At 37.8% G+C, this 27,516-nt stretch overlaps 1 protein-coding gene across 4 annotated transcripts in view; it reads right to left on the reverse strand.

Moving 5' to 3' along the window:
• FBXL5 (F-box and leucine rich repeat protein 5) overlaps nucleotides 1–27,516 on the reverse strand; it is a 55,606-nt gene that overhangs the window by 15,896 nt on the left and 12,194 nt on the right. For 2 of the 4 annotated variants that reach the window (XM_040237550.1, XM_040237552.1), the window contains 8 exons: nucleotides 19,230–19,445; nucleotides 16,394–16,489; nucleotides 14,880–15,066; nucleotides 11,623–11,805; nucleotides 8,791–8,916; nucleotides 5,698–5,846; nucleotides 4,844–4,926; nucleotides 3,214–3,939 (listed from right to left, as the gene is read on the reverse strand). In XM_040237550.1, coding sequence (XP_040093484.1) covers nucleotides 3,214–3,939; nucleotides 4,844–4,926; nucleotides 5,698–5,846; nucleotides 8,791–8,916; nucleotides 11,623–11,805; nucleotides 14,880–15,066; nucleotides 16,394–16,489; nucleotides 19,230–19,445 — 1,766 coding nt within the window. Of the gene's footprint in view, nucleotides 1–3,213; nucleotides 3,940–4,843; nucleotides 4,927–5,697; nucleotides 5,847–8,790; nucleotides 8,917–11,622; nucleotides 11,806–14,879; nucleotides 15,067–16,393; nucleotides 16,490–19,229; nucleotides 19,446–20,344; nucleotides 20,424–27,516 lie in introns of those variants that run through there. The other 2 variants (XM_040237553.1, XM_040237551.1) reach the window with 2 other exon arrangements.

Here is a 27,516-nt window from a genome sequence, read left to right on the forward strand (position 1 = left end):
ATACAAAAACAGCACAAAGAATGGGGAGGGGACCAAGGGCTTACTCTTTTAAGATTCTTACATTCTTTGTGAAGTCGTATAATACCATTTGAAAGCAGAAAGTGCTTAGTTAAAAATGCCCACACAAAAGCATAAAACGTAATTATAAATCTATGTTAAAGGGTACACAAAGTATAAAGAGCTTCCCTGATAGCTCAGTTGGTAAAGAATCTGTCTGCAATGCCGGAGACCCTGCTACGATTCCTGGGTCGGGAAGATCCACTGGAGAAGGGATAGGCTACCCACTCCACTATTCTTGGGCTTCCCTTGTAGCTCAGCTGGTAAAAGAATCTGCCTGTAATGCAAGAGACCTAGGTTTGATGCCTGGGTTGGGAAGATCCCCTGGAGAAGGAAAAGTCTACCCACTCCAGTATTCTGGCCTGGAGAATTCCAAGGACTGTCCATGGGGTCACAAAGAGTCAGACATGATTGAGCGACTTTCACTTTGTATTTTGTATTATGTATAAACGGGGCAACAATGGAGAAACAGATATGGAGAACAGACTTATGAACATGGGGAAAAGGGAGGAGAGAGTGAGATGTATGGAAAGAGGAACATGGAAACTTACATTACCATATGTAAAATAGATGGCCAACAGGAATTTGCTGTATGGCTCAGGAAACTCAAACAGGGGCTCTGTATCAACCTAGAGGGGTGGGATGGGGAGGGAGATGGGAGGGAGGTTCAAAAGGGAGGGGACAGATGTATACCTATGGCTGATTCATGTTGAGGTTTAAAAAAAAGAAAAAAAAGATGTAACCTGTACCTATAACAATATAAAGGGAGATGAAACAGATGTCAAGAGTAGGGTGTTTGTAGATGACTGAAACTAAGCTGATTATCAAACTACATTGTTTTAAGTTTCAAGGTGTTAATTTTATCCCTTAACCAAAAAAAAAAAAAAACTTTAAAAAATAAAGAAAACAGGAGCAAAGGGAATCAAATGGTATACAACAAACAAAACATAAAAGAGGACATCACTGAGAAAATGAGGAACAAAAGCATGTAAGTCATAAGGAAAAGAAACAGCTAAATGGCATAAAGTCCCCCTCATCAGTAATTACTTGAAATACGAATCCATCAGATTCTCCTACCAAAAGGTAGCAATTAGCAGACAACAGATTTTTTAAAATTTTAATCAAAAAATTTTAAAAACATGGATCCATCTATATACTCTCTATGACAGACCTCACTTTTGATGCAAAAACACAAAGAGGTTAAAAATGAAAGCATGAGAAAAGATTTCCATGCAGAAAGCAACCGGAAGAGAGGACTTCCCTGGCAGGCCTGTGGTTAAGACGCCACAGCCCCACTGCAGGGTACGCTGGGTGAATCTCTGGTTGGGGAACTGGGTCCAACCTGCCACAAAGTGTGGCCAAAACAAAGTAACCAAAAGAGAGCCAGGGTGGCTGTAACACTGTGAAATGGAAGAGACTTTAAATTTTAAAAAGGTAACCTTTAAAAAGCAAAGGATATGATATATTGTCAAAAGGCTCACCACTCCACTCAGAAGATTAAAAAAATTATGAACAAACACACATTTAGCAGAGCTCCAAAATATACAAAACTGAAAGAACTAAGGGGAAAAATAAACAGTCCTCCAAAAACAGTTGGAGATTTCAATACTCCATTTTCAGTAATGGATAGAACAATGGAAGAAGACCAAGAGGGAAATAGAAAACTTGAACTACGCTATAAACTGATTAGCCCTAACAAACATACAGAGAACATTCCAGTCAACAGCAGAATACACATTCTTCTCAAGTGCACAAGGAATACTTAAGACCATGTTTGGCCACAAAAAAAAATTTTTAAGGTTTACTAGACTTTAAAAGATTGACTATTTTGCCTGATAGTCTACCTTTGTCTTACTTCTTCCATTAGATTGTAAACTCTATGAAAGTAAGGACTTTGTCTCATTTACTCTGGATCCCTACCAGTTGGAAGAGGGCAAGTCACACAGTAGATAATCATTACCAAGATAATCTAATTAAAAGAGCTGCACTTTTTAAAATCTGAGCTGCACTCAAACTGCAGTTCCTAAGTTAGTTCCTGCGTTCCCCATTCCCCCAATGAATTCTTCCCTGAATTTAAACTCTGTCATAGCCTTACTGCCCACTATTCCCCAGTACACATCCTTCACTACAACCAAACCAGAAAACCAAGTCTCCTTTGAATATTCCCCACAGTCCAACTTAAATCTGCTAAAGACCATAATTAAAAGACAAGTGGGATTCTTAGGCTTTATGTTGGATGAATTTTCACTGTTTAACATGCCTGACACCCATTATTAAAGAACCTGAGTAAAATTCAAGTCTATGACAGGGTAAAAGAGAAAACATGAAATCAATTTCTGAAGGCTCATGTCACAGATAATCAAAACAACTACTGCACACTATTGATGCTGAGAACACTGTAACAACAGAACCACCTAACAACAGCTGCACAGGGCTTTTGCTGCTATTCAGTCGATAAGACGTGTCAGACTCTTCGCGACCCCAGGGACTGTAGCCCACCAGGCTCCTCTGTCCATGGGATTCTCCAGGCAAGAATCCTGGAGTGGGTTGCCATGCCTTTCTCCAGGGGATCTTCCTGACCCAAGGATCGAACCCATCTCCTGCTTGGCAGGCACTTTACTGTGGGCTCAAATGACTGCTACCACTTGGAATGGTCTCTTCTCCCTCTGTCATCCATCAATATCCCTTGTCTTTCTTCAAAGTTCAATTCAGGGTCATCTTTTCATTCCATTTTCTGATCATTTGCTGCAAATGGATGAGAGGCCTCTCTTTCTCTGAGCCTCAGAGAATCTTTAATCCAACATCCCTTAGAGAATGTACACACACAATAAACAGATGTGTATTCCTTCTCTGTTACAAGTCTTAGAAGGTAAAAACTATCCTATTTAGCTTTACATCCACTAAAGCACCTTAGCAAATGTGTTGGAGGTACTTGCTAAGTATTTGTTAAACTTTTAAGTTCTTCCTCGCCACAAACAAACTGACCTGACTGAAACATCATGCTGAAGTTATATCACTCCAACAGTGCGATACAGCAGAAGTGGTTAACTCTTTCAGGTAAACAAACCAGCTGAAAGGAATGACTTAGATTCAAAATTTTACACTCCACTGAGGAGAACATGTCCGTTTCCTAATACTCTGCAACTGATTACTCACCTGAGACCATGGTCTGTGATCTGATAACATCCAGACAGACTGAGAAACAGAAGCACACGCCCAGTCTCTTGATCAGATTTTTCACTCCCAGAGTAAATTAAGTCTTTTTCCCTAAGCAGTCTAGTCCTTGGTGCTTTTCTACACAGCGCGGAAGACTCTGGGAGTGCTGACATAGTTCTTAAAGCTGTTCCTGTACAACAATATGAATGACCACAATACGCAAAGGCCGGAGAAGCACAATGCTGTTGCCAGCAGACACTAGTCCTTAGTCCAACAATGTCCTTACTGTAACAAGCAGAGGAGGGACAAGTGAAGTTGCATGCTGTTTCCATCACACAAAGACTTTCAACACTTCTATGTCTCCATTCTACAGCATCTTCAATATCAGCCAAATCTTCAGCATCTAACATCCACACATAAGGTGAAGTGAAATCGTCAGAAGAAATAGGCTTAGTCCAGGGGTGTTCATTATCTACTTCTTCTCCAATATCCTTGTTAGTTACATCATGCAAACAAGCAGGTTGCTTGAAGGACTGCATGGTAACGTCTTTATTTTTCCATGTAGTCGAAGTATCTTTGCTTGCAGAAGTCTTTAAAAGGCCACTCTCATGAGTTGTCAAAATTCCAAGAGCTCTAGAAATCTTCTCTAGAGCCACATCTGTGATTTTTTCACATCCAGATAGATCAAGATGCCGAAGACTCTGGCAGCAACCAAGCCAAGACCAACTGTTAATTAAGAGGTAACAAGGCTATTAGTGAATAGTGTTAAATTCTTCAAAAGCATTTATTTATACGTAAATAAATGGAAACTACAGGAAAGAATTTAAATCTAATATAATCTATCAAACATTTACTGAATATCTATTGTCAAGCAATTTTTTAGATGCTGGGACTATGCAAAGATAACAGGAGTAACTGGGAAACTAAGAATACTGTTAACCCAACAGAAGGGGAGGGAAGGAAAAGGGTATGGAAAGGAAAGACTGTTTCTCATCCTGAAAAATAACCAGTCGAGGAAAAAAGCTGCACACACGAGAGAAGGAAAATAATAATTAAGAGGAGCATTCTCTTAATTGTTTCAGAAGAACAAGCTCCAGGAACTGGTAGAGAATTAGCCTTAGCCAGGGAAGCATACACTGCCCTCTCTGAAACAGGAAGACAGGTACTGATATAAAGACTAGGGTGGGAAAGTGCAGGGTGAGGCAGGAGGAGGAGGAAAGTAGCAGCATCCAAGGAAGCAGTCTGAATGCAGCTTGAAAAACAGTCAGAACTTCAGAATAAGTACAAAGAGTAAGAGCGAGCTTGGCCAAATGGTACTGCGAGACCAACTAAAAACAAAAACGTCTTTAAAACATAGCCCCAGTCTATACCACTGCACAGCACAGCTCAAAAGCCCAGACACACGAGGAGATTATAAAGATGACAGGATGTTACAAGTAAGTTTGGGGACCTAAAGACAAGAATAAAGAATTGGAGGGTGCCATCAAGTTATTGCTATAACATGACCAAAATCTGATAGCAAAAAATAATAGTATGATTAAACTGCAATGATGCAAATTAAAAACTACAGAACAATTCTATCGATTCATAGTTAGAAATCATCAAATTTAAATACTCAAAAATAACTAACCTGTCAAACGCAGAATCTGAAATGTCAGTTTGGGTGAGATCCAAATGCTCCAAATTAGGACAAAGCTCTAAAATCTGCCTAACCTAAAAGAGGAAAAAAAAGTCACTGTGAAGATCTGCAGATGCTTAGTTAGGGTTAGAGACACAACTTTCAGTAAACTATATATCCAGGAGTTCTCAAACTTTTCTGCATGTAAAAATCACTTCAATTTTGCATTACAAATATATATTGTGATGAAATCCCTTATTAATTTACATTTTTAAGGAATACCCAAGGAGATTCTGATGTAGGATGTCACAAGATCATCTTTTATAAAACCGTGATTTAATCTCACCTGCCCATCTTACCATGCCTTACATATTACAGTCATGTATGACTTCCCCTGATAGTCCAGTGGTTAAGAAACCATACCTCGTAACCAGCCTCCAATTAAAATTAAAAAAATAAAATGAAAAAAAAAAAAAAAGAATCCATGCCTTCAAGGCAAGAGGCCTGGGTTCAATCCCTGGTCAGGGAACTAAGATCCCACATGCCTCATGGTGCAGCAAAAAAACATTTAAAAACAAAAAACCTGAGCTTCGTCAATTAACATCTGTGAAACTAAGTAAACTGTTTAACCTCTCTTAGTCTCTGTTTCCTTTTCTATAATGTGTAGCAATGATATCTACATACAAAGATTCCTATGAGAACTGAAATGAAAAAAGAAGAAAATCAGCAGTGCATGCCTACCTATGGGAAAGCACACTTGTGGGTAAAGTTATTTTTCTTCTTAATTAAGCTTAGCAATAAGCAAACCAAATGGAGATCATTGCTACTTTTTCTTAATACCCAAGCTAGTGCAAATTTATACCTACCATTTTGCTGGAAACTGCAGAGCTGTAGGCTAATACTAAAGTTTTTACAGAAGTGCCAACATATGGTAGAACATTATGAATTAAGCCGTGGAGTAAACGTTTTTCCATTTGTGCAATGCTGATAGCAATCGATTCCTCTCCAGATTCTTCTGAAAAATGAATTCAAAAGTCCAAGAACATGATAAACCAGTTATAATCAGGCTACTCAAGGAATGACTATATCATTAAATATGAAATACTTTTTGCTCTCCTTAAACTCCCTTATATATACAAAGCAAATTTAATGGACAAGTTCTCATCAGCCAGCACTTAATATTTAACAGTTCTGATATCAACTGAAAAGAGAAAGGGGGAAAAAAAGTTTAAATGGGAAGGAAGGGAGAAAGTTTTTACATGATTCAAGGTTGAAGGTAATTTTCTTCTCAAGCTAATTAACACAAGGAAGATTAAAAATAACTCCAGTTTCAGGTACCGAAAAAAATTTGGGAAAAATACTTTGACTACTTCAAGAACAGTGCAAGTTTGCAAGTTCTTCAAAAGAATATAGGATATGAAGAGGAAAATGAACCACAGTAAAAATAATAAAAAGTATTATTCATTATCTCACATAAATAAAAGGGACATGGACCTAGAAGAGATTTGAAACAATCAGGCTGGCCACAATGAGTCAAGGAAGGAAAAATACCTTAGAATTTTTAAGAAATTAAAAATGAGCAAAGCTTTTGCTTTTTGCTTTATAACTTCTGCAAAGCTTAGATGTTTAAAAAAGGATGCGATACTGAAACAGCAAGTACCAAAACCAAAAAATAAAAAACCCAATTTGATAGAAGGAAAAAAACACACTACACTAAAACCAATGAATTAATAATCTTATCCTATTGCTTTCTGGCTTACCTGAAGATCTAACTCGAATGTCTCTAAACATAAAACAGTTCAACAGGAGAAGCTGAGGAAGTCTCATTTAACACAAAACTGAGTGTAACAGACAAAGGAATTTAAGTAGAAAGAATAATTCTGAATTTGTGACTAATGTTTCCATGTTACAGATTTTATTCTAAATTCTTCCTTTAGCCAAACATAAATGTGAAATATAGGGATAAAAATGACTTTTAGTGAATCCTATTTATTCTACTCTAATTTTATTTCCAAATGATTCTTTTGTTTCTGTGGCTGTCTCTAAATATATACTGTTTACTGTGAAATCCTAAGAAAAAGAAAACAAAACATCCTATGAAGAGTCAAAACTTCTCTGCAAGACTAGTAAAAACAACTAAGCTGAAAAAGCACAAACATAGATGGCAGATCCAAGTTTAGTCTTGGATATACTACACAGCTAAAGGCTCCATCATTATAACCTTAACCCTTCCCTTTCAATGTGAAAGAAAACAACAGTCTCTTTGTCTATCTTTAAGAGCGGAGATAAACACATTAAGTTTGATAAGATCTTTAAAACTCAACACAGATACTATGAATTGACTTTTTTAGAATGGGTAAATCAAGTCTTCTTAATAGTTCAGTTGGTAAAGAATCTGCCTGCAATGCAAGAGACCCCAGTTCAACTCCTGAATTGGGAAGATGCCCTGGAGAAGGGATGGGATACCCACTCCAGTATTCTTGGGCTTCCCTTGTGACTCACCTGATAAAGAACACGCCTGCAATGCGGGAGAACTGGGTAAGATCCCTGGATTGGGAAGATCCCCTGGAGAAGGGAACAGATACCCACTCCAGTATTCTGGCCTGGAGAATTCCAAAGACTGTATAGTCCATGAGGTCACAAAGAGTCAGACACGACTGAATGAGTGTCACTTCCTAAGGTGACATAAGACTAAAAACCGTAACTTCTTGAGGTCTTTGCTCAAACTTCTCAAGAGACCTTACTACCCACTCTATGGGAAATGGTAACTTCTTTCCTCTCTTCCTGGCACACTTTTCCATTATTTTTCTCCACAGCACTTGATACTACCTAACAAAGTACATATTTTGCCTGTGTTTAGTGTCAGCTGACTCTAAATTTTAAGCTAAACAAAGCCAAGGATTTTTTTCCATTTTGTTCACTATTAACCTCAAGCCAAAAAAGTGCCTGCCACAGGGTAAGCATATCACCAAATACCACCAAATACCAATAGACCTCCTCCTTATATGACACCTTCAAAACATTTAAAACTATGCCACATTGTTTATTTCATAAAAATAAACCTGATACTGAAACAGTCATCTCTGTATTTATAGTCCTTACTTTCCACAAGTCTAGTTATTTTGCCAGACCAGCTAACTATAAGTGGGCGGCTTACAAATAAATGCCTACAGGTTCAATTTTATGATGTATAAGAATATCTTATTCATCAATTCCCTCTTTTTACTACTCCATCATCTTTTAATAATAATTATCTAGGCTACTATCAAGACAGAATTGTGTCTTTCTCCTCCATATCCCCAAAAAGCTGCACCTCTCCTGCAGCATTTGCCAATATGCACCATGATGAAGAATCCTGTATTCTCAATTCTCCCGTCTGTGAGTTCTTTGAGGGCAAGATGAAGTCTTAGTCACCTCTGAATTCTCCCACGGTGCTTAATGAATGTCTACACTAGTCTATAAAATCCTCTACCATTTACAAGGAGTTCCCATATATATTACTTCTTAATTCTACAGCCACCACATGAGGCAAGTGGCTTACTATTTACAAATGAATAAACAGGTTCAACAGCTTCATGCTGCTTCCTCTGGGCCACGGACAACTCATAAATACTACTGAACTGATCAAATGAAGTGGCCCTAAAAACACATGGTAAAACTGCAGAGCGCTATAATAAATGTATATTATTTCAGTAAGGAAAAAAGCCATCATTTTCTGATTTCTTAGGTGTTTGCGTAAATATAAAAGCATATGGGAATCAAGCCTATACACAATTAAAAATTAAATAGAATTTTAAGTACACTTACTATTCTGTCAAAGTTTTAAAAGCAGTAGGTTTAAAAACACCAGTTACTTTAGAAAATACAAACTACATAAATCCTAGCACCTAAGTATTTGTTAAATGTAACATTAATTATTAGAGCACTATGTAACAGTTTTAACTCTAAACAGAGCTTACCAGATTCATCTATATCGGCATCTTCATCCCACTCCTGAAAAGCACGGCTCTCATCTTGTCTATTCTTCACCCATTCCTCATCAGGTTCAGTGTCAAGCTCAGTGGCAGGACCACTGTACCAGTCACCTACTCAACAAATACACAAAAGGAACATCGGATTGTGTGCTTAGTCTCTCAAGTGTGTCCGACTCTTTGCAGCCCCATGGCCTGTAGCCCACCAGGTTCCTTAGTCCATGGGGATTCTCCAGGCAAGAATACTAGAGTGGGTTACCATGCCCTCCTCCAGGGGATCTTCCCAACCCAGGGATCAAACCCAGGTCTCTGGCATTGCAGGTGAATTCTTTACTGTCTGAGACAGCAGGGAAGCCCAAGATTAGATTGGCTATCATTTAAAAAAAAAAAAAAAAAAGAAAGTTTTTTTTTTTCTTCTTCTCCTAAAGTAACTTATTTATAACAAAAATCTCTGCACAAAAAAATACGTGAGCTCTATCTAGGCAATGAGCTAACTATTGTTAGAAATACTCAATTGCGATTTTAAAAAGTACACTTCAATAAAGCACAAAATTCAATTTCAGACACACCAAAAGAACTATGACAAATAATTATCAATAGTCTTTTAACATGCAATTTCAGAAATCACTGAAAACAACCAAACCTTTTTCCCCTGCTGTGGCTTCAACACTGGCTCCAGCAATACCTCCATTACAACAGCTAATAAACAAAAGGAAGCAAGACTTTCTACTCAGCAGTGAATTAGTCAGCAATTCACAAGTAGGTAGGAACAGAAGTCAAAGGAAAAAAGTAAGGTAAACCATACATTTAAAGATCCCGCAAAATGCACTGAAATTAAATTACTTGATTGTGAAGAGACAATGCACAATTAAATCCTGAACTCCTAACATTAGTAAATCTATCAATAACTTAGTGCTCCTCAATCTTCAGTTCAGTTCAGTCACTCAGGCATGTCCAACTCTTTGTGACCCCATGGACTGCAGCACTCCAGGCTTCCCAGTTCATCACCAACTCCTGGAGTTTACCCAAACTCATGTCCATCGAGTCGGTGATGCCATCGAACCATCTCATCCTCTGTTGTCCCCTTCTCCACCTGCCCTCAATCTTTTCCAGCATCAGGGTCTTCTCTAATAAGTCCGTTCTTCGCATCAGGTGGCCAAAGTATTGAAGTTTCCAGCTTCAGCATCAGTCCTTCCAATGAATAATCAGGACTGATTTCCTTTAGGACTGACTGGATTCTAAGGTTAAGGATCTTCAACCTTAGCACCAATGATATTCTGAAGGGGACGACAGAGGATGAGCCATGGGGTACGCAAAGAGTCAGACATAACTGAGCAACTGAAGTGAACTGAACTGATATTCTGGGCTGGCTAATTCTTCCTTGCAGAGGGCCCTCCTGTGCACTGGCGGGTGTTGAGCAGTAACTCTGGCCTCCACTCAATGGATATCAGTGTAATACTCCAAGTTGGGACAAACAAGAATGCATCCACTTCAAAACAGGGGGACATTTCAAAACATCCCTTGGAAGGGGTAAAATCAATTGTGATCGAGAACAATAGGAAACAAATACTGTAAATAAATTAAATCATTTTTATTGGAAACTTTTAAGTATATTAAAAACAGAAAGAAAAAACCAATATACAGCATATACAAGATCTAGTTAATGTCACAGAAATCTAGCCTATCATTGTTATATTTGATCTTTATATCAAACAGTACCTAATTATATATTAATAAGTAATTTTTCATAATCAAAGATACAGTTAAAAAAGAATAGATATATCCATACTTGCTTTATTTGACTTTTCACTTAATATATTATTATCCTCAATAGGAAAAATTATTCCACATTAATAATTCTAATCATTTGGATTATATAAGTCTACCCAATACTCCAAACAGCTTAATCAAAAAACATTAAATACCCAGCAAAAGCCTATTTTAAAAGTGCTACATATTAATATAAAAAAATAAAACTTTTAAAATTAGGTTTATAGCTTATTAAAATAATACATACTTCCACGTCAAAGTGACAAATTACAGAAAAATTAAAAAAAAAAATCAATGTAAATTTGAGGTAAATACTCACCTAGAAAAATTGTTTTAATTCAGTGACAGAAGAATACATGCCGTATTAGTTGCATTTATACCATGACTGCATCATATGCTCATGGAAACAAAATTTTCTTCTTTTACATATAAAACTAACTTAGCACAATGAAATTAACTAATTCAAAATGGCTACGTTATAGAATGAGGCATTACTAATCACCAAAAAAATGCTACAGACAAAAACAGATTAAGTTATCTTGACCCACTATCAAAACGGAAACAATACTTCATTTTTAAATTTTATCAGATTAATTTATCCTATATTTTTAAAATACTCATCTAATTACTTAAAGCTGCTGACAACCTATTAATTTTAACTTTCTGTTATGGAAAATTCCAAATGCAGTCAAAAGTAGGAATAAGTAGCATTAAACAAGCAGGATAACAAACACCTATGTACCTATCACCTATCTTCAACAATTATCAATGTTTTTCCAATTATTTTTCACTCCATCTCCAATTATTTTTTCCTAATTATTTTAAAGGAAATTGCACACATCACACAATTCACCCATGAATACTTAAGCATTGTTAGCTTTTACAAACTGTATACAAAGACCTATAATCTAACTATAAAACCTAGCTTTTAGTCAACCTTTCAGAGTTTCCCTCTCTAGCCTTGCTTAATAATGTCTATATGTGTTCACCTAAAAAAAAAAAAAAAAAGGACAAATACTTTTAAAACAAATTAAGCATCTCTTTACCTACCTCTGGCCCAATGAACAGGGTAAAGATGCTTCCAGAGTGATCCAGTCTTTGCCAGCTGAGACCATTTAGTGCTCACTTGACTGCAGCGACATAATTCTTGAGGATTAAGATAACTGAAAATTGACACCATTACCTCAGGAGGAAGATGAGTTATACCTGTGGACTGTTCTGACACCTCTGCTTCTGAAATAAAAAAGGAGAAGTTTAACATTAAAGGCTACAAGAGCAAATGCAGTAAGAAATTACAATCACATTTCTATAAGTAAAATCCAGTGCCTAAAGTCCACTCCTTCCTGCTTGCAAGATGTGAAAAGGAAATAACATGGATTAGAGGTAACATGGAGATGTTAAAGTGTTAAGGATCTGCAGGGTTAAACTATCATGGCCCAAATCATACTGCATCAGTGGGAGCTACAGTGATGAACAGAGAACTGACTTCCTTTTACAAAGGCGTCACCAAAAAAAAAAAAAAAAAAAACAATGCTCACTTTATAGTAAAAGAAGCATCATTTGAAAAAGGAATCCAACAGGTTACACAGCTTTAAGTCAGCAAGTATAGAGTCAGCCAGATTATGAGATCTCCAAGGCATTTATAATGACATACCAATCTCACCATGTTTTTGTTCATGCACAACAAGTATTTCCCTTGTGTTTGTTTCCTCTTTGATTTTCCTGTTTCATGTAAGAGCTCGTGAAATCTGACCTCTTTAACCTTTCGGTGCCCTAATCTACTTATCCTATTTAAGAGCCAGTTGGACATGGAACAGACTGGTTCCAAATAGGAAAAAGAGTAAGTCAAGGCTGTATATTGTCACCTTGCTTATTTAACTTATATGCAGAGTACATCATGAGAAACGCTGGACTGGAAGAAGCACAAGCTGGAATCAACATTGCCAGGAGAAATATCAATAACCTCAGATATGCAGATGACACCACCCTTATGGCAGAAAGTGAAGAGGAACTAAAAAGCCTCTTGATGAAAGTGAAACAGAAGAGTGAAAAAGATGGCTTAAAGCTCAACATTCAGAAAACAAAGATCATGGCATCCAGTCCTATCACTTCATGGGAAATAGATGGGGAAACAGTGGACAGTGTCAGACTTTATTTTGGGGGGCTCCAAAATCACTGCAGGTGGTGACTGCAGCCATGAAATTAAAAGACGCTTACTCCTTAGAAGGAAAGTTATGACCAACCTAGACAGCATATTCAAAAGCAGAGACATTATTTTGCCAACAAAGGTCCATCTAGTCAAGGCTATGGTTTTTCCAGTGGTCATGTATGGATGTGAGAGTTGGACTGTGAAGAAAGCTGAGCGCCAAAGAATTGATGCTTTTGAACTGTGGTGTTGGAGAAGACTCTTGAGAGTCCCTTGGACTGCAAGGATCCAACCAGTCCATTCTAAAGGAGATCAGTCCTGGGTGTTCTTTGGAAGGAATGATGCTAAAGCTGAAACTCCAGTACTTTGGCCACCTCATGCAACGAGTTGACTCATTGGAAAAGACTCTGATGCTGGGAGGGATTGGGGGCAGGAGGAGAAGGGGACGACAGAGGATGAGATGGCTGGATGGCATCATTGACTCGATGGACGTGAGTTTGAGTGAACTCCAGGAGTTGGTGATAGACAGGGAGGCCTGGCGTGCTGCGATTCATGGGGTTGCAAAGAATCAGACACAACTGAGCGACTGAACTGAACTGAACTGAGACAATATAACGTAAATATTTCTAATGCTGGTATACATTTACCAAGGATCTTCTGTCAGCAACTATTACAGAAAACAGTCACTGGATATCCAATCACCTATAATGTACTATTTCAGTAGCAAAATTCCAAAGGAAAACTGAAAATGAGATATACAATAAAGAATGTAAAATAAAAAAGTTTCATCATTAAAGTAGTGATGAACATTTGAATATGTTATATATTTGTCTTTCACAAAGCAACTTAAATAAAGAAATGCTATCATAAAATTACTTTAACCTAACCCTTTTCAAATGGCAAATATTTTAAACACAACACAGCTATAATTTACTTTGAAGGAATGGGAAAATTCAATGTTAACAAGTGTGTGTTTTTAAATCTTATGTTATAATTACAACTAAACCAGACACAACAGGTCTTGGGTTGGTGTGTAAGGCAGAAGCTGTACTTCAGAGTGAAGCACATAAGCTTTATGGGTTTAATTACAGCCTAACCTATAAAAACAATTTTGTTTCAACACGTTCAACATGCATCTCACCTACTTTGTTAAACAAAAATAAGAGAAAAGGACCAATTTCAAAGACTTTGAAACAATTTAAGGAATGTCATTGCTATGCTCATCTAGCAAAAGCAAAGGAATCTTTACTAGCCTAAGGATACCAATAATTTTATTTAATGATGTTTTAAAATGCAAAGTTATTGAAGAAAAGAATAAAAATGAGGAAATAGTCTGTTAAGAAAAAAAAGCAGGCATATTTTATTTCCATTTGTGATTTTCTCAAAGTGACTATACACAGGAAAACCACGCCTCTCTTACTCACTCCCCTGTGTATTTCTGCATATAAGCTATGAGAAATGGTAAAGATCAAACTATAAGCATTAAATGATTTTGAAAACTGATTAAAAAATAACAGGGACAGATACAAACAGCCACTGTGGTCAGTGGAGCTCAGAAAACTGGATGACACTGCAAAAGTGCTCTACATATGGTACTTTCCAGTAACTCTGATTGAAAATAATACCTAGTATTATTGAAATATTATTAAAATATCATTATATATAAGTAGTATTGACAGTTATTATTGCTAATCAATATTATTATTATATATAAACTACTTTAAGAAACACTATATTGCATGTGGCCCAAATAAATGAGCTGTATAAATTATCACTGGTGTTTAGTTGCTAAGTCTAGTCTGACTCTTCTGCAACTCCATGGACTGCAGCTCACCAGGCTCCTCTACCCATGCGATTTCCAAGGCAAGAATACAGGAATGGGTTGCCATTTCCTTCTCCAAGGGATCTTCCCCACCCAGTGATCGAACTCATGTCTCCTGTATTGGCAGGGGGATTCTTTACCATTGAGCCACCGAGGAAGCCCATAAATTATCAGAGACAACAATGAATTCTAAGAAACTACTGTCCTCAATTAAATTTACTATACTTGAAAAGAAATGGCTTCAATTATTTTTCAAACAAAATAGTAAGTTCATAACAACAAGAAGTAAACGGCCTTGGGATGAATAAATCACTAGCTATCTAAACATATGACTCTCACCTTTATCTGACTTTTCATCCACAGAATATTTAAAAAACTTCTGCCGCTCCTCAGCTTGATTCCAGAGGCTAAGACCTCTAAGGAGTTCTGCAGTATCCTTCTGAGAGCAGTGCTGTGCAATCACTTTCTTTTTAATATCCTTAAGCTCTTCATAGGTGAAATATTCCATTAACATGGGCTGAAAAACCTAAAAGAAACACAATACTCATAAGCAAATATGCTTAATTAGTTTTGTTTTAATCTACATCTTTTGAAGTATTAATAGCGCAAGTGTAGTATTATGACCACATATTTGGAAGGTATAAAAGCTGCTGTTAACACTAAGCTAATTTACCCAAAACTTGCAAATACCACCACCATCAGGATCCTTCTTTCTACGGCCTTCTCGGTCGATCTGAAAGCATTCGACCCAAAAGGTCCTCCTGCACACACTGCATCATACGCTCTTAATCATCCTCTTCCGGTGAGACATTTAAGTCAGTTAACTGTCTTCTGCCACTACAGCAACTGACCTCTACCCAAGCAGGGCCTCTGAATCCTATGAGAATGGTACCCAGTGGGCTGGAACCAGAAAAATCAGAGCTCGATGACACCTTCAACTATTCAATATCATCTAGGAGATTTCATCTACAAAACAGATGCTTGGTCCCAACCTCCAACTGATAGAATCAGAATCTTCAGAGGTGGAGTCAAGGGCACTTTTTTTCCTTTGTTCCACAGATAATGTCGGTGGTGCATCACATGTTAAGAAACACTGCTTTAGTAACTCAGTGGTTTTAGAACTGGTTGTATATTTGCGTTTTACAGTGATTTGGGGAGCCTTTAAAATATACCCATATTAATATCTACTTTCCATATGATTTAACTGATCTAAAATGGGCTTAAAAGTAGTTTGTTTTTTTTTAAATAGCCATCTGATTATAAAGTGAAGCCTTATTACAGTGAGAACCACTATAATATCTGGTTTACAGATGAACAAAAATCCAGTACCTCACAAAATATTCCCTCTATTCCTTTCCTGATACTCACCCTACTTTAGAGAAAACAGAATGAGGAAGTGCTTTGCTCATCCATTCAGTGACATCCTAACAGGCATGCACTAGGCATAAGGCTGCTAAGTTCAACACCACCATTTAATTACTAAAATCCACTACTAAAAAAAAGAACATTAAAAATGTTTAAACTTAGGATGAACACAGAAAACATTAAAAAATATATATTAAAAAAATCTTCTAATGGTTCAGAAAAGACATTAGAGGCATAAAAAGTTAACATTCAACATGGTACATCCACACAGTAAAATAAATGTGTTTTGAGTACATGAATTCATCCTTCATTCAATGGAAAGCAATAAGCTCTCTAAGGAGACAAAATTAATGCTTTTTCCCCTTGGGTTTTTCTTTGTTTTCTAAAGTGTTCTAGAGGTTCATCTTCCTATGTATTATTTTGAAGAATCAAAATAACATTTTTTAATTTTATAGATCAAAATCACAAGGAGGAAAAATTATACTTACCTCCTCTTCCTCTTTCATGTGAGGAAGAAAGTCTCTTGTAAAAGCCTCCAGTCTCTCTTTCAGTTGTTTTGCATAATTTAACTGCTCATACTCATTCTAGAAATAAAAAATTGTATTCTATAAAAATTTTGCCTCTTAATTTATATATCTGATCCTATAAAGTCTGTTTGAAACGTCACTTGAAACTTCAGAAAGAAAATTAGACTAACAAATACCAAAATGGGCTCTGTACTTTTCTAAGTACAAAAGATGGCCTCAAAACATCTCTTTAAAGAATCCTGACATCCTTTACTAATGTGATCTCCTACTTCTTTTTATAAAGTCTAGACTAGCAAGCACTTGCTCAAAACTTCTACTGATTTCTAATGCATGTATTTATACCATTTTAATATGTTCATTTTCCTAATATATCTCTAAGCAGTCCACAAGAGTCTACTGCACTCTATTCACTACAAAATCCCTTTAAGGTCACCTAGTGTATCCAACACTCAACAATTCAGAATAGCTGTTACATGACCCTGCAGAACACCATATACACTTCTAAAGGCAAGGTTCTCACTACAGCTTGAAGTAAAGCACTGTAATCCTGGACAACAGCTAAACTGTTCCTCCCCATTCGAACTAAGATCATATCTCCCTGTAACTTATCCATCACTTCATGTGGAGAATTTACAAAACAGTGAAACTGATAAAATGCGGGAACATTTTATTCCCTGCTGAGTCCTCTCTAGTCTCCTCCTTTCTGAACTAATTTATAGTCAACTGCTTCCTAACAGTCTATCCAACGTCCTATTCTCTCAGGATTTTACACATTTTCCCTAAGCACACTCAAATTTGCTTTTCCAAACCAAATTACTCTTCTAAGCTTGAAGTCCAACTAATGCTTCCTCCTGCTAATCAACATCCACCTGGATTGCACAAACAGGTCACACTCAACTTGTCCATAATGGATCCCTTCATTCCCCAAGTGTCATCTATATTCCCTAGAAAGTCAAGCTCGAGTCTCAGTTTCATTTTGTTTCTCTTTCTCCTTTCCCCCCTTTATATGCAAGCACTGGTGGTGTTTAGTTGCTAAGTCATGAACGTCTCTTGGGACTCCATGGACTTCGTCCGCCAGGCTCCTCTGTCTACGGGATTTCCCAGGCAAGAATACTGGAGTGGGCTGCCATTTCCTCCTCCAGGCAATCTTCCCGACTCTGGGATCGAACCTGCTTCTCCTGTACAGGCAGGCAGATTCCTTACCACTGAGCCACTCGGGAAGCCGCTCGCAAGCACTATCTTTATCAATCTCATGTCCTACATTGTTCTGAAGCCTGTTCCCTCCCCTCCATCTTTGCTAGTCACTACTTTAGTTCTGATCTTAATCATTTCACTGCATAGGTAATACATGAACAAAATATGAAAGAGTTTAATGAAGCATTTAATAAATACCACCTTCCTTCCCAGTACCTCTCCCTAGGCAATCTCCCACCTCCCTACAAGTGCCTACCATGTACTCCTGACTATTACAATCATCTTTTTATAAAAACCATCCTGCTTGAGCCTTTTCTTTCCTTTCAATCCATCCTCTTCCCTGCTGCACAACACTCTTCCTAGAATATAAACTTATCAATGAAAGGTCCATGGTAGTCTGACAGAGCTGCAACTGAAGTCCATGATTCACCAAGCCAAAGGGGGGACAGAGGAAGATCAAATTTCAAATACCCTATAATAAATAAATATAATTAATAGAGAAATTTCTCTACACAATTATCCTAAATGATACCCAACAATATCTTTAATCTTATGTTACACAATTAAAAATTATTCTTTGTAATCAGCCCTATGGCCCTGTTCATTCTAAGTAACCATCTTACCTTTGGTGGTGGTTTAGTCACTAAGTCATGTCCGACTTTTGCGACCCCATGGACTGTAGCCTGTCAGATTCCTCTGTCCATGGGATTTCCCAGGCAAGAATACTGGAGTGGGTTGCCATTTCCTTCTCCAGGGGATCTTTGGGACCCAGGAATCAAACCCAGGTCTCCTGCACTGCAGGTGAATTCTTCACCAACTGAGCTACTCGAGAAGCCCATCTTACCTTTAGTCACCAATAACTGCATCTCCTGGGGCTTCCCTAGTGGCTCAGTGATAAAGAATCTGCCTGTAAAGCAGGAGACCCAGGTTTGATCTCTGGGTCAGAAAGAGCCCCTGGAGAAGGGTATGGCAACCCACTCCAGTACTCTTGCCCAGAGAATTCCATGGACTGAGGAGCCTGGCGGGCTACTGGCCATAGAGTAGCAAAACAGCAACTAACCAACCACAAAGAGGTATGACAAAGATGCTCACAAACCTGAGTCTTTTCAGGCTCCACTGAGTCTTCTCAATTAGGCTCTGACCCTGAGGTCTGTCCTTGGCCCAGTTATTCCAGTTTCAGCAAAAATCATCCAGAATCAGTTTATCTACCCTACCCCCATCACCCTCAGCATTTGATAACCCTCAATTATCTATGCATCCTCAATCTCTTGCCACCTTGGTCTGTCTTCAGCAAAAGGCAACAAGGGTCAGTCTAGAAGGAATCTCCCAGCCTTGATGCTTCCTCTTCCTAATTTTCCTGAAACTTAGCCTGCTCTCTGGCTTTCCCTACTGGCCCTTGTCATACTCGGAGTTTAGCCCAATCTCTCTCCCTGGCTGCAAAACTCCACTGCAGTAATGCCCTGAAAAAAGTTTTCCTTACTGTCTTTAACAAGTGTCATTTTTTTTAAAACGATATCATCTGCTACGAAACACTCACAAGTTTTGCCAATGACATATCAGAAGATGGCACAAGCTGTGATAAATATCCATTTGTACAACTCACCTTAACATTCTTCAGACCCTTTTCAAAGAGGCTAAGCATCTCAGAGAGTTTATTATCAGAATGAACATTATAAATGGTCTGGCTGCGTTGTTGAAGCAAACCAATGATGTATTCATTTTCAATCTGCTCATGCATTTTGAACTCCTTAAAAGTAGCATACAGAGACTGCAGAAGAGCACGGAAATCATTGTTGTTGGAAAAGTTGGTTTTAGAAAGCTGGAAAAAATTTAAAAAGAAGGCATAATAAGTACATGCAAATATGCATCTAAAAGAAATATTCAAATGCATTCCTATTTAGTTTTGTATGGAACAAAATACCTCCCTTACACTTTGTTAAAACAGAAAAGGAAATTCCTAAATTATAAGTTTTAATGGTATAATAAAAAGTGCCCCAGGTCAGGAAGATGTTGATTTCTGAAGGAAAGGATGTATACACCAACAAATCACACAGTTTCTTTAAATATGAGATTAAACCAGACTCCCTCAAAACCTAAAATTCCATTACTCTATATTCCATATACTAAATTCCATATACTAAATGCAGATACTTCATAGAGTTATGTGTAAACATTAAAGGAGCTGTGTTAGGATAAAGTGACACACTTTTTTCTTTGTTCAAATGCCCTGTATGCTATTATACAACTTTTATAATATAAAAAATTCAGAAACTTTCTATTATAAATTGTTTTAATTTTAATATCAAAATGAGTCTGATTTGTTCAGAAAATAAAGTATTAAGCTATTAGAACATTATTAGATAATTTTAGAACTCTTTTTTTTTTTTTTTTTAAAGAAAACCACAGTAAATACTTAGCATTTTATATAAGGACCCATGTACTTTTCTAGAGTGGAGGCACTTCAGCAGTACAATGTGACAATCTTGCACATCCGGGCATAAAAAAGTACATGCTCTTGAAGGAAAAGGCTAAAAATCAATGAAAATATAAATAAATATATACACAGTCACTTTCTCTAATTCTGTTCAACAAGAGAAAATGACAACCCTGATATAATTTTATTTTTCTGCATTTAATGTCAAGTTAAATTCTCATGTTGAAAGCATACATATTATCAAGAAACTTGATTCAAGCTGAAGTTCAAAGTAATATTCAAACCTTCTGTTATCTCCACTGTCATATTCAATCCATCTTCTATGATGTCAATTCCAGTTTCAAAACCCATTTTAAATGTGAAAATCTGATTAGGTTAAAAACAACACAGAGTAAATGAAGAAGAAGCTACAAACACCATACTTCCTAGACTTGTTCTGCCAAATCTAATCTAGTATCCCGAAAATGGAGAAGAGTCTATGGTGTCTTAATTGCCTGTTTTGGGCAAGAAGACCAGGCTCATGGCACAGCATCAGAAAGATGACAGACTCCTAAAGTCAAACTATTCCACTATATAATTTAACCAAGGATCTTCTGTGAAAGGCAGAGGAATGAGGCATAGGGGTCATTTACAAAAAAACAGACGTTAGAGTCAGATTCTCTAGGGGTGGTTCCCTCCTACTTGTCTACTAGGCTCAGTAACTCTGGGCAAGCTATTTTTTGCCAGTGTCTTAGTTTCTTCTTGGTGTTAAATGGGAATGATAAAACTACCTGTACTTCACATCGCTGCTGTGAGATTAAATTGGTACTTAGCAAATATTAGCTATTTTTACTTTGAAAATTAATCATTCATTTTTATAAAAACTCGTGTAGGTTTTTTAACCTCATTCAAATATTTAATGAGCAGCTATTATAAGCCAGTCACTGTTTCTGGTAGCTGGGATAGCTCAGTGAACAAAACAGACGTCTCTGCCTTTATGAAGTTTACATTCTAGTGATGGGAAATAAAATAACAAACTAACCACAATAAATAAATTACTTATAACAGGTGCTGGCAACTTTTTCTGTAAAGGGCCAGATATTTTAAGTTTTGTGGGGCATATCGTCTGTAGCAACTATTTAATTAGTTGTTGTAGCACGTAAGTAATCACATGAATCCATGGCCATATTCCAATAAAACTTTATTGATATTTGTGGGCACTAAAATTTTAATTTCATATAATTTTTGCATGTCATAAAATATTATTCTTATTTTTCCCAAAGACTTAAAAATGTAAAAATTATTCTTAGCTCCTTAACCACACAAAAATAACTGACTGGATAGAGCTGGTTAACCCAAGGTTGTAAATTTTATCCTAAGAAATGTCGCACAAAATTACAACAAAATTCACTAGTGGCTAATCTCAGCAAATACTATCATGTGTCATTACATTAAAAATGAGTCAGAAGAGATGTTGATAAGAGGTATAACAAATGACAGCATTATAAAATTTTTTAAAAAACAAACAGGATAGCAGAAAACTAAATAATGCCCTCATGCAAGTTATGGAAAATAACATCTGAAAACACACACAGGAAGCTTGGCATATGTTCTCACTGGACGACTAGGAAATCTTTCACATTTAGTGACAAGCTCAGGTAAAGACCAGGTCATGCTACAGACGGAGGACCCGAATCAGAGGAAAGGACTCTCCGCGGCACAGGGACAGCCCCGCAGAGTGGTTACAGATGCTGACTGCAGCCGGCCTGCTTCAGTGTGAACCCATCTCTGCCAGCTTGGTCCCTTCACTCAGCTGCTTCCCCAGTAAAACAGGTCTAATGACATTAACTACCTAATAAGGCTCTTGTGGCAGTAAGTTAATATATGTAAAGAACAAGGAATATAACATACATAATCCTACTTAGGTTTTTCTCTTATTCCTATGAAAAAATGAAAGTGAAAGTGTTAGTCACTCAGTTGTGTCCGACTCTTGTGACTCCACGGGTCTGTAGCCCGCCAGGATCCTCTGCCCATGAGTTCTCCAGGCAAAGAATACGGTAGTGGGTTGTCATTTCTTTCTCCAGGGGATCTTCCCAACCCAGGAACTGAACCCAGATCTCCTGCACTGCAGAGAGATTCTTTACCAACTGAGCTATTTAGCCCAAATTAAGTTATCATTAGAAGTCCTATGCTACCCAACAGTTTTTCTCCACTTGAAAAGAGCAACTGTCTTTAACCAGGTATCTAAAGTCAGTGCAGTGAAAAGAATAACCTGAGCATATACAAATTAACTTTTTAAAAAATTATGCATATGAATCATTGTTTAAAATTGCTTGCCTCTGCAAAGTTATTCAATCATAGAGACTTGATTGAAAAAAATAAAAAATAAACCTAGACACTAATAACATCGAGGACATACTGAGGCCTACATGTGGTAGGTGCTATACTAAATAATTTCATGTATTACTTAATTCTTAACAATAATCCTAGTAAATTGATGTTACATTTACATTTTATAGGTGAAAAACCTGAAGCTCAGAGAAAATAACTTATCCCAAACCATACAACTCGCAGACACAAAACAGAGATCAAGTCTCTGGGCCTGTGAAACCTACTTACTTCCCACAAGATACCATGTTAGTCTCTATCATGAAGCTATCTTTTCAGATCCAACAGAGTAAACTGTCAGTGCTTGTCCTAAAGGACTCCTTCTCACTAAGAGGTTGGTTTTGCCCCCCAAGGAACGCATGGACAAGGTCCAGAGAACGTTTAGTTGTCTCTACTGCATCTTAGTGGGTATGGCAGGAAAGGACTAAACATCCTACAATGCACAGGACAGCCTCCACAACAAAGCATCATCTGGCCCAAAATGTGAACAGTGCTGCAGCTGAGAAGCACGGCTCCAAAGAAGGGTTTTTCAACCATGCTTAACCACGACCTTTAGTATGAAATACAGTCCAGTCTAGACAAATACACATCACAGACACTTCAACCAAATTTCAGGAAACAATACTTCCCTCCCTAACCTGAGGTACTCTTTATCATTTACTTTTCTATTTCACGCTTTTAATGCTATTTCTGATCCACAAAACTGATTCCATGACCCACTAATGGGTCACAGAACTCACTCTGAAAAACACTGTAGGATTATGAAAGTTCCAAAGTGACCTACAAGCTTATATCCTCTGATGTATGGCAAACTTAACACAGGACCAGGATACATATAATCAACAAATAACAACATTCAGTACATTGTATCTCCTATATTTTCAAAGAATTTATAACTGACTTTCTGTCTCAGACAATCTACAATGTAAAAATCATACTTACCGCCTGGCTTTAAACTGATTTGAAGTTGTGTGTCACTTAAAAAAGACTATGTATTAAGTTCAAAAACAGATATGAAAAACAGCGTAACAAAAACTTAAATAATATTACCCCAAGTAAGTTTTTACTTTTTCGTTCCTCAGCCAGATAATCCTTTCATTTAATCAAGACAGATTTACACTAAATGAAGAAACCTTAGTAATTATCTGCTCAAACTGACAGAAAACCTATGATCCACCAATGAAATGTTCGCATAAAATCATGTAATTAGTAATAAGGAGCAGAACCAGTACGGTAACACAAAAACATGGTCTTCAGAAAGGAAAAAAAGAGTCCTAAAGACGAAAATTCAGCCTCCCCTAATTACTAGTTGGGCTTCCCTGGTGGCTCAGACAGTAAAGCGTCTGCCTGCAATGCGGGAGACCCGGGTTCGGTAAAGCGTCTGCCTGCAATGCGGGAGACCCGGGTTCGAAGCTGAGTGAGTTAGTTCGTTAAGTTATTAATACTTAACCACTAAGTCTGTTTCCTCATCTTTAAATAAGGACAATACCTGTCTCACAGGGCTCTTGTGAGGATTAAAAATAAGGAAGCACGTAATAAGAATGCGTTGAATTCCCTTTTCTTTCCACTCCTTAGCTCTCAATTCAATATTCTCTCCAATAAATCAATCTTCCCAATGTCAGTCAAAAACAGTCTTAAGAGGTATGCAGAGAAACAGAATAACAAGGGAAACAATATATTCTTCATAAAGATATACCCATTCAATTTTTTTTTTAAATCTGTTCAAATTATTCTGAGCTTGCTTTCTCCCTAAGGTTTTGGTCATAAAATGTCCTATCTTTATAAAATGATAAAATAGATGGCATAAGATTCTTATCTGAAAAACTTGGGCACTCCATAAAGCCTCCACCAACTGAACTTTTTATAGCTGGTCAACGTGTAAGTCTGGAAATCTCTGTACCATGCACGTCCTTACAACCATCACATACTTTGCTCTCAGAAATCAACTCCAAGAGACTGTAAGCCCACTTCTGGCCCTTTAATGTAAAGCTGACCAAATATCACCCCCTTTGCTCCCACCATAGGTCATCTGCATTTCCACACAGCACAAACCTTAAGACAACCATCTGAAGAACAGAAACGGTCTCAAACGGCCAATACAAGCTACTACAGGGCCAACTGACAGTAAAAACTCCACGCTCACTGGCAGAATTAATGCTGTTAAGTTTTGAGGATTAGGGAAAAACTGAGGCACTAGAATAAACTGGAAAAAGGATGTGATCCAATATAAATATTGCCTAAAATCATCCCAATTTGGAAGGTGAGTGAATTAGCAAGATTTCATAATAGATTGTCACCAAAAATGTTTTCAGCAACTATTCTGGCTTCATACAAAGAAAATTAAACTAGGGATCAGGATCCTGACTTGGCTTCCATTTGGATTCATCAAACTTGGTCTAACTAATCTAAGCCTACATATCCCCAGCTATAGAACAGAAATATCTCTGCTTTTACCTAACTAAAAAGACTGCTATCTGGACAACAAGAGTAAAAAACTTTTCCATAAAACCTTCTAGAAATGTAAAAGAAAACCCATGAGCAAAGTATTAAATTAGGTATTATACAGCAATATTTAATATAGCTCACAACTTCAGAATAAATTATTCTAAATAAACTAGCCTAAGCACATAAATAATGGTTGTTACTAATAAACAAACAAATGCTTCTAAAATATACCATACTTGAAAAGTCAATATTCAAAATAAAACTGACTTCTTTATAATTACTGAGCATTCAGAGACAACATAAAGAATACCATGAATTAACATCTCTTGTATCCTTTTAAGTACAAAAACTAGTTCTCATTTTGTGAGGTTTTACTATATGCTGTTTGGGTTGGATACCCCTTGTCTATCTAAACAAAACATGGTAAAGGCAAAAGTTGAGGTGAAAAATGAATAAAAACATATAGTCCTTTGAGACAACTCAGCCATCATAAAATACTTTTTTCTCTTCTAGCCCCCAAGGACATACTAGGAGAAATTTCAATTAACTATTACCATCAAAAAGAAATCCAGATGTAGAATTCCTATGCATTTTTCCCCCTAAATCACCTTGGTCTCTGATCCACAGTTCATAAAAATTGGAATTAATCTTCCTGATGAATATATACAACAATCTAATTAATTCAAAATTACCGATAATTTTAATTTCTGATATATCAAATTGAAAATGCTTTCAAGAAGGTGCATTGAACTACCAAGAATCTTATTTGACTAAAATATTGCTTTTAAAAGGGGCACTGTATTTTCAAAATTTGTTCTAACCTTCTCAATCACCAGGTAATGACACACAACATTAGTGACTGACTGCTTCAAATTTTTTAAATAGGGCTGATTAGTCTAGCATGTTGGAGAAGGCAATGGCACCCCACTCCAATGTTCTTAGAATCCCAGGGACGGGGGAGCCTGGTGGGCTGCAGTCTATGGGACTGCACAGAGTTGGACACAACTGAAGCAATTTAGCAGCAGCAGCAGTCTAGCATGTAACTAAATAAAGTTGTGATCCTTAACTATTTGGGGAGGGTCACTATCATTTGGAATTCTGATGAAAGCCATTAAGCCCTTAGAAAAATGCACCAAAATGTTCAAAACGATTCCAGGTGGTCTTGGACTGCCTCTCCCCAACCTATAATAGAAGACTTCACATTCTATTACTTCCTCATTAACTTTACCTTTTCAATTCTGAGAAAGTTAAAAAAAAAACCTCCCCAATTTTTTTCTTTCCTGCAATTGAAAGATACTGTCAGAATAACTAAGTTCAAAGGTCAGAGCAGGTAAAAACACTACAGTAGGCTAACTCAAAAATCCAAAAGTTGTAGACTTAACTGACCATTTACCCACTTACTATGTTTCTCCTGGATAAGCGGCTCTTACCCTTGGCTGCAGGCTGGACTCACGGAGAACTTTAAATTAAATACCTGATGCCAGGTCCCACCCCGAGAGATGCTGATTGTAGTGGTTAGGGCATTGGGACTTTTAACAGCTTTCAGGGTGATTCTAATGAGCAAAGAAGGTTGAGAACCACTATCCTAGACTACCCTGGTATTTAAACCGATATCTGAATCGTGTGTTTTTAATTTTCAAAATGGAGGGAGGAAAAAGATGGTTGTGGATGCTTTTCTAAGTGTGGCCTGGCACTGAACACTGAGGGCATCCTCCAACCAACTCACTGGGCTGTAAGAACATCTCTTTTCTCTCAACAGTGCTGTCATTTCAGAAAGTTCATCAAAGTTGACTTCTATGCTGAAGCATTAGAGGTCTTTAAGTGCTTTTTTGTTTGATTCACTGCTACACAAAGCAGGATTGCCAGAAGGGCTCAGAATACCCGTAGGTGGCCTCTCCCCAACACAAACGTTTGACAAAAATGCGGACTCCTAACACTGTTTTAAAATCATAGGCAAAAAGCTCTGGGATAGCTCCACAAATGTACTTTTTCAGCTTTAGGCTGCACCTATTGAGAGTACAAAACGGCTCTCGCAGTTCCACCAACTTGTTCCCAGGCCCTTTTATTCGAGCCCACGTAAAGAATTCCAGCAGAGAATAGCTGTCTCATAACAAAACCAACCTCCAGTAAACGCTCCGGACAATCAAAGTTGCAAGGGGGAAAAGAAAAAAAAAAAAAGACCGCAAATAAAACAGTGAATGTTCTCTGCTTCGTAAGCCACGAAACCTTTCTCCCACATCAAGCCCCTGCAAAGCTGAGGGCGCTTAAAAAATAATAATAATGGGCAGACGGAGTTGGGAAGAAGATGCCTGCGGGGCCAGGATGCAGGTCAGGGGTTCAGAAGGATGGATGGGTGTTAGTTAAGGAGGCACGGGGAGACTCCCCCAAAGCCGGCCGGGGCAGGGCGGAGGGGACAAGGCTGAAAGGGGAGGGGGTGCAGCTGCGAGGACGGCCTGCGCCGCGCGGAGGAGGCCCGCAGGTGGCCGGCCCGGGTCCCCAGGGGTCGGCAGGGGGCCAGGGGGCGAAGGTGCCCCGCTCCCCCAGGGGACCCAGCGGGAGGCCCGGCGCGGCCGCGGGCAGCGCGCCCCCGAGGGCGGCGGGTGGGCCAGGCCCTCGGCCTGGAGGGGGCCGCGCCGTGAGCTCC

The sequence above is a fragment of the Oryx dammah genome, unplaced genomic scaffold (assembly GCF_014754425.2).
Source record: "Oryx dammah isolate SB20612 unplaced genomic scaffold, SCBI_Odam_1.1 HiC_scaffold_3, whole genome shotgun sequence".
Lineage (NCBI taxonomy): Eukaryota > Metazoa > Chordata > Mammalia > Artiodactyla > Bovidae > Oryx > Oryx dammah.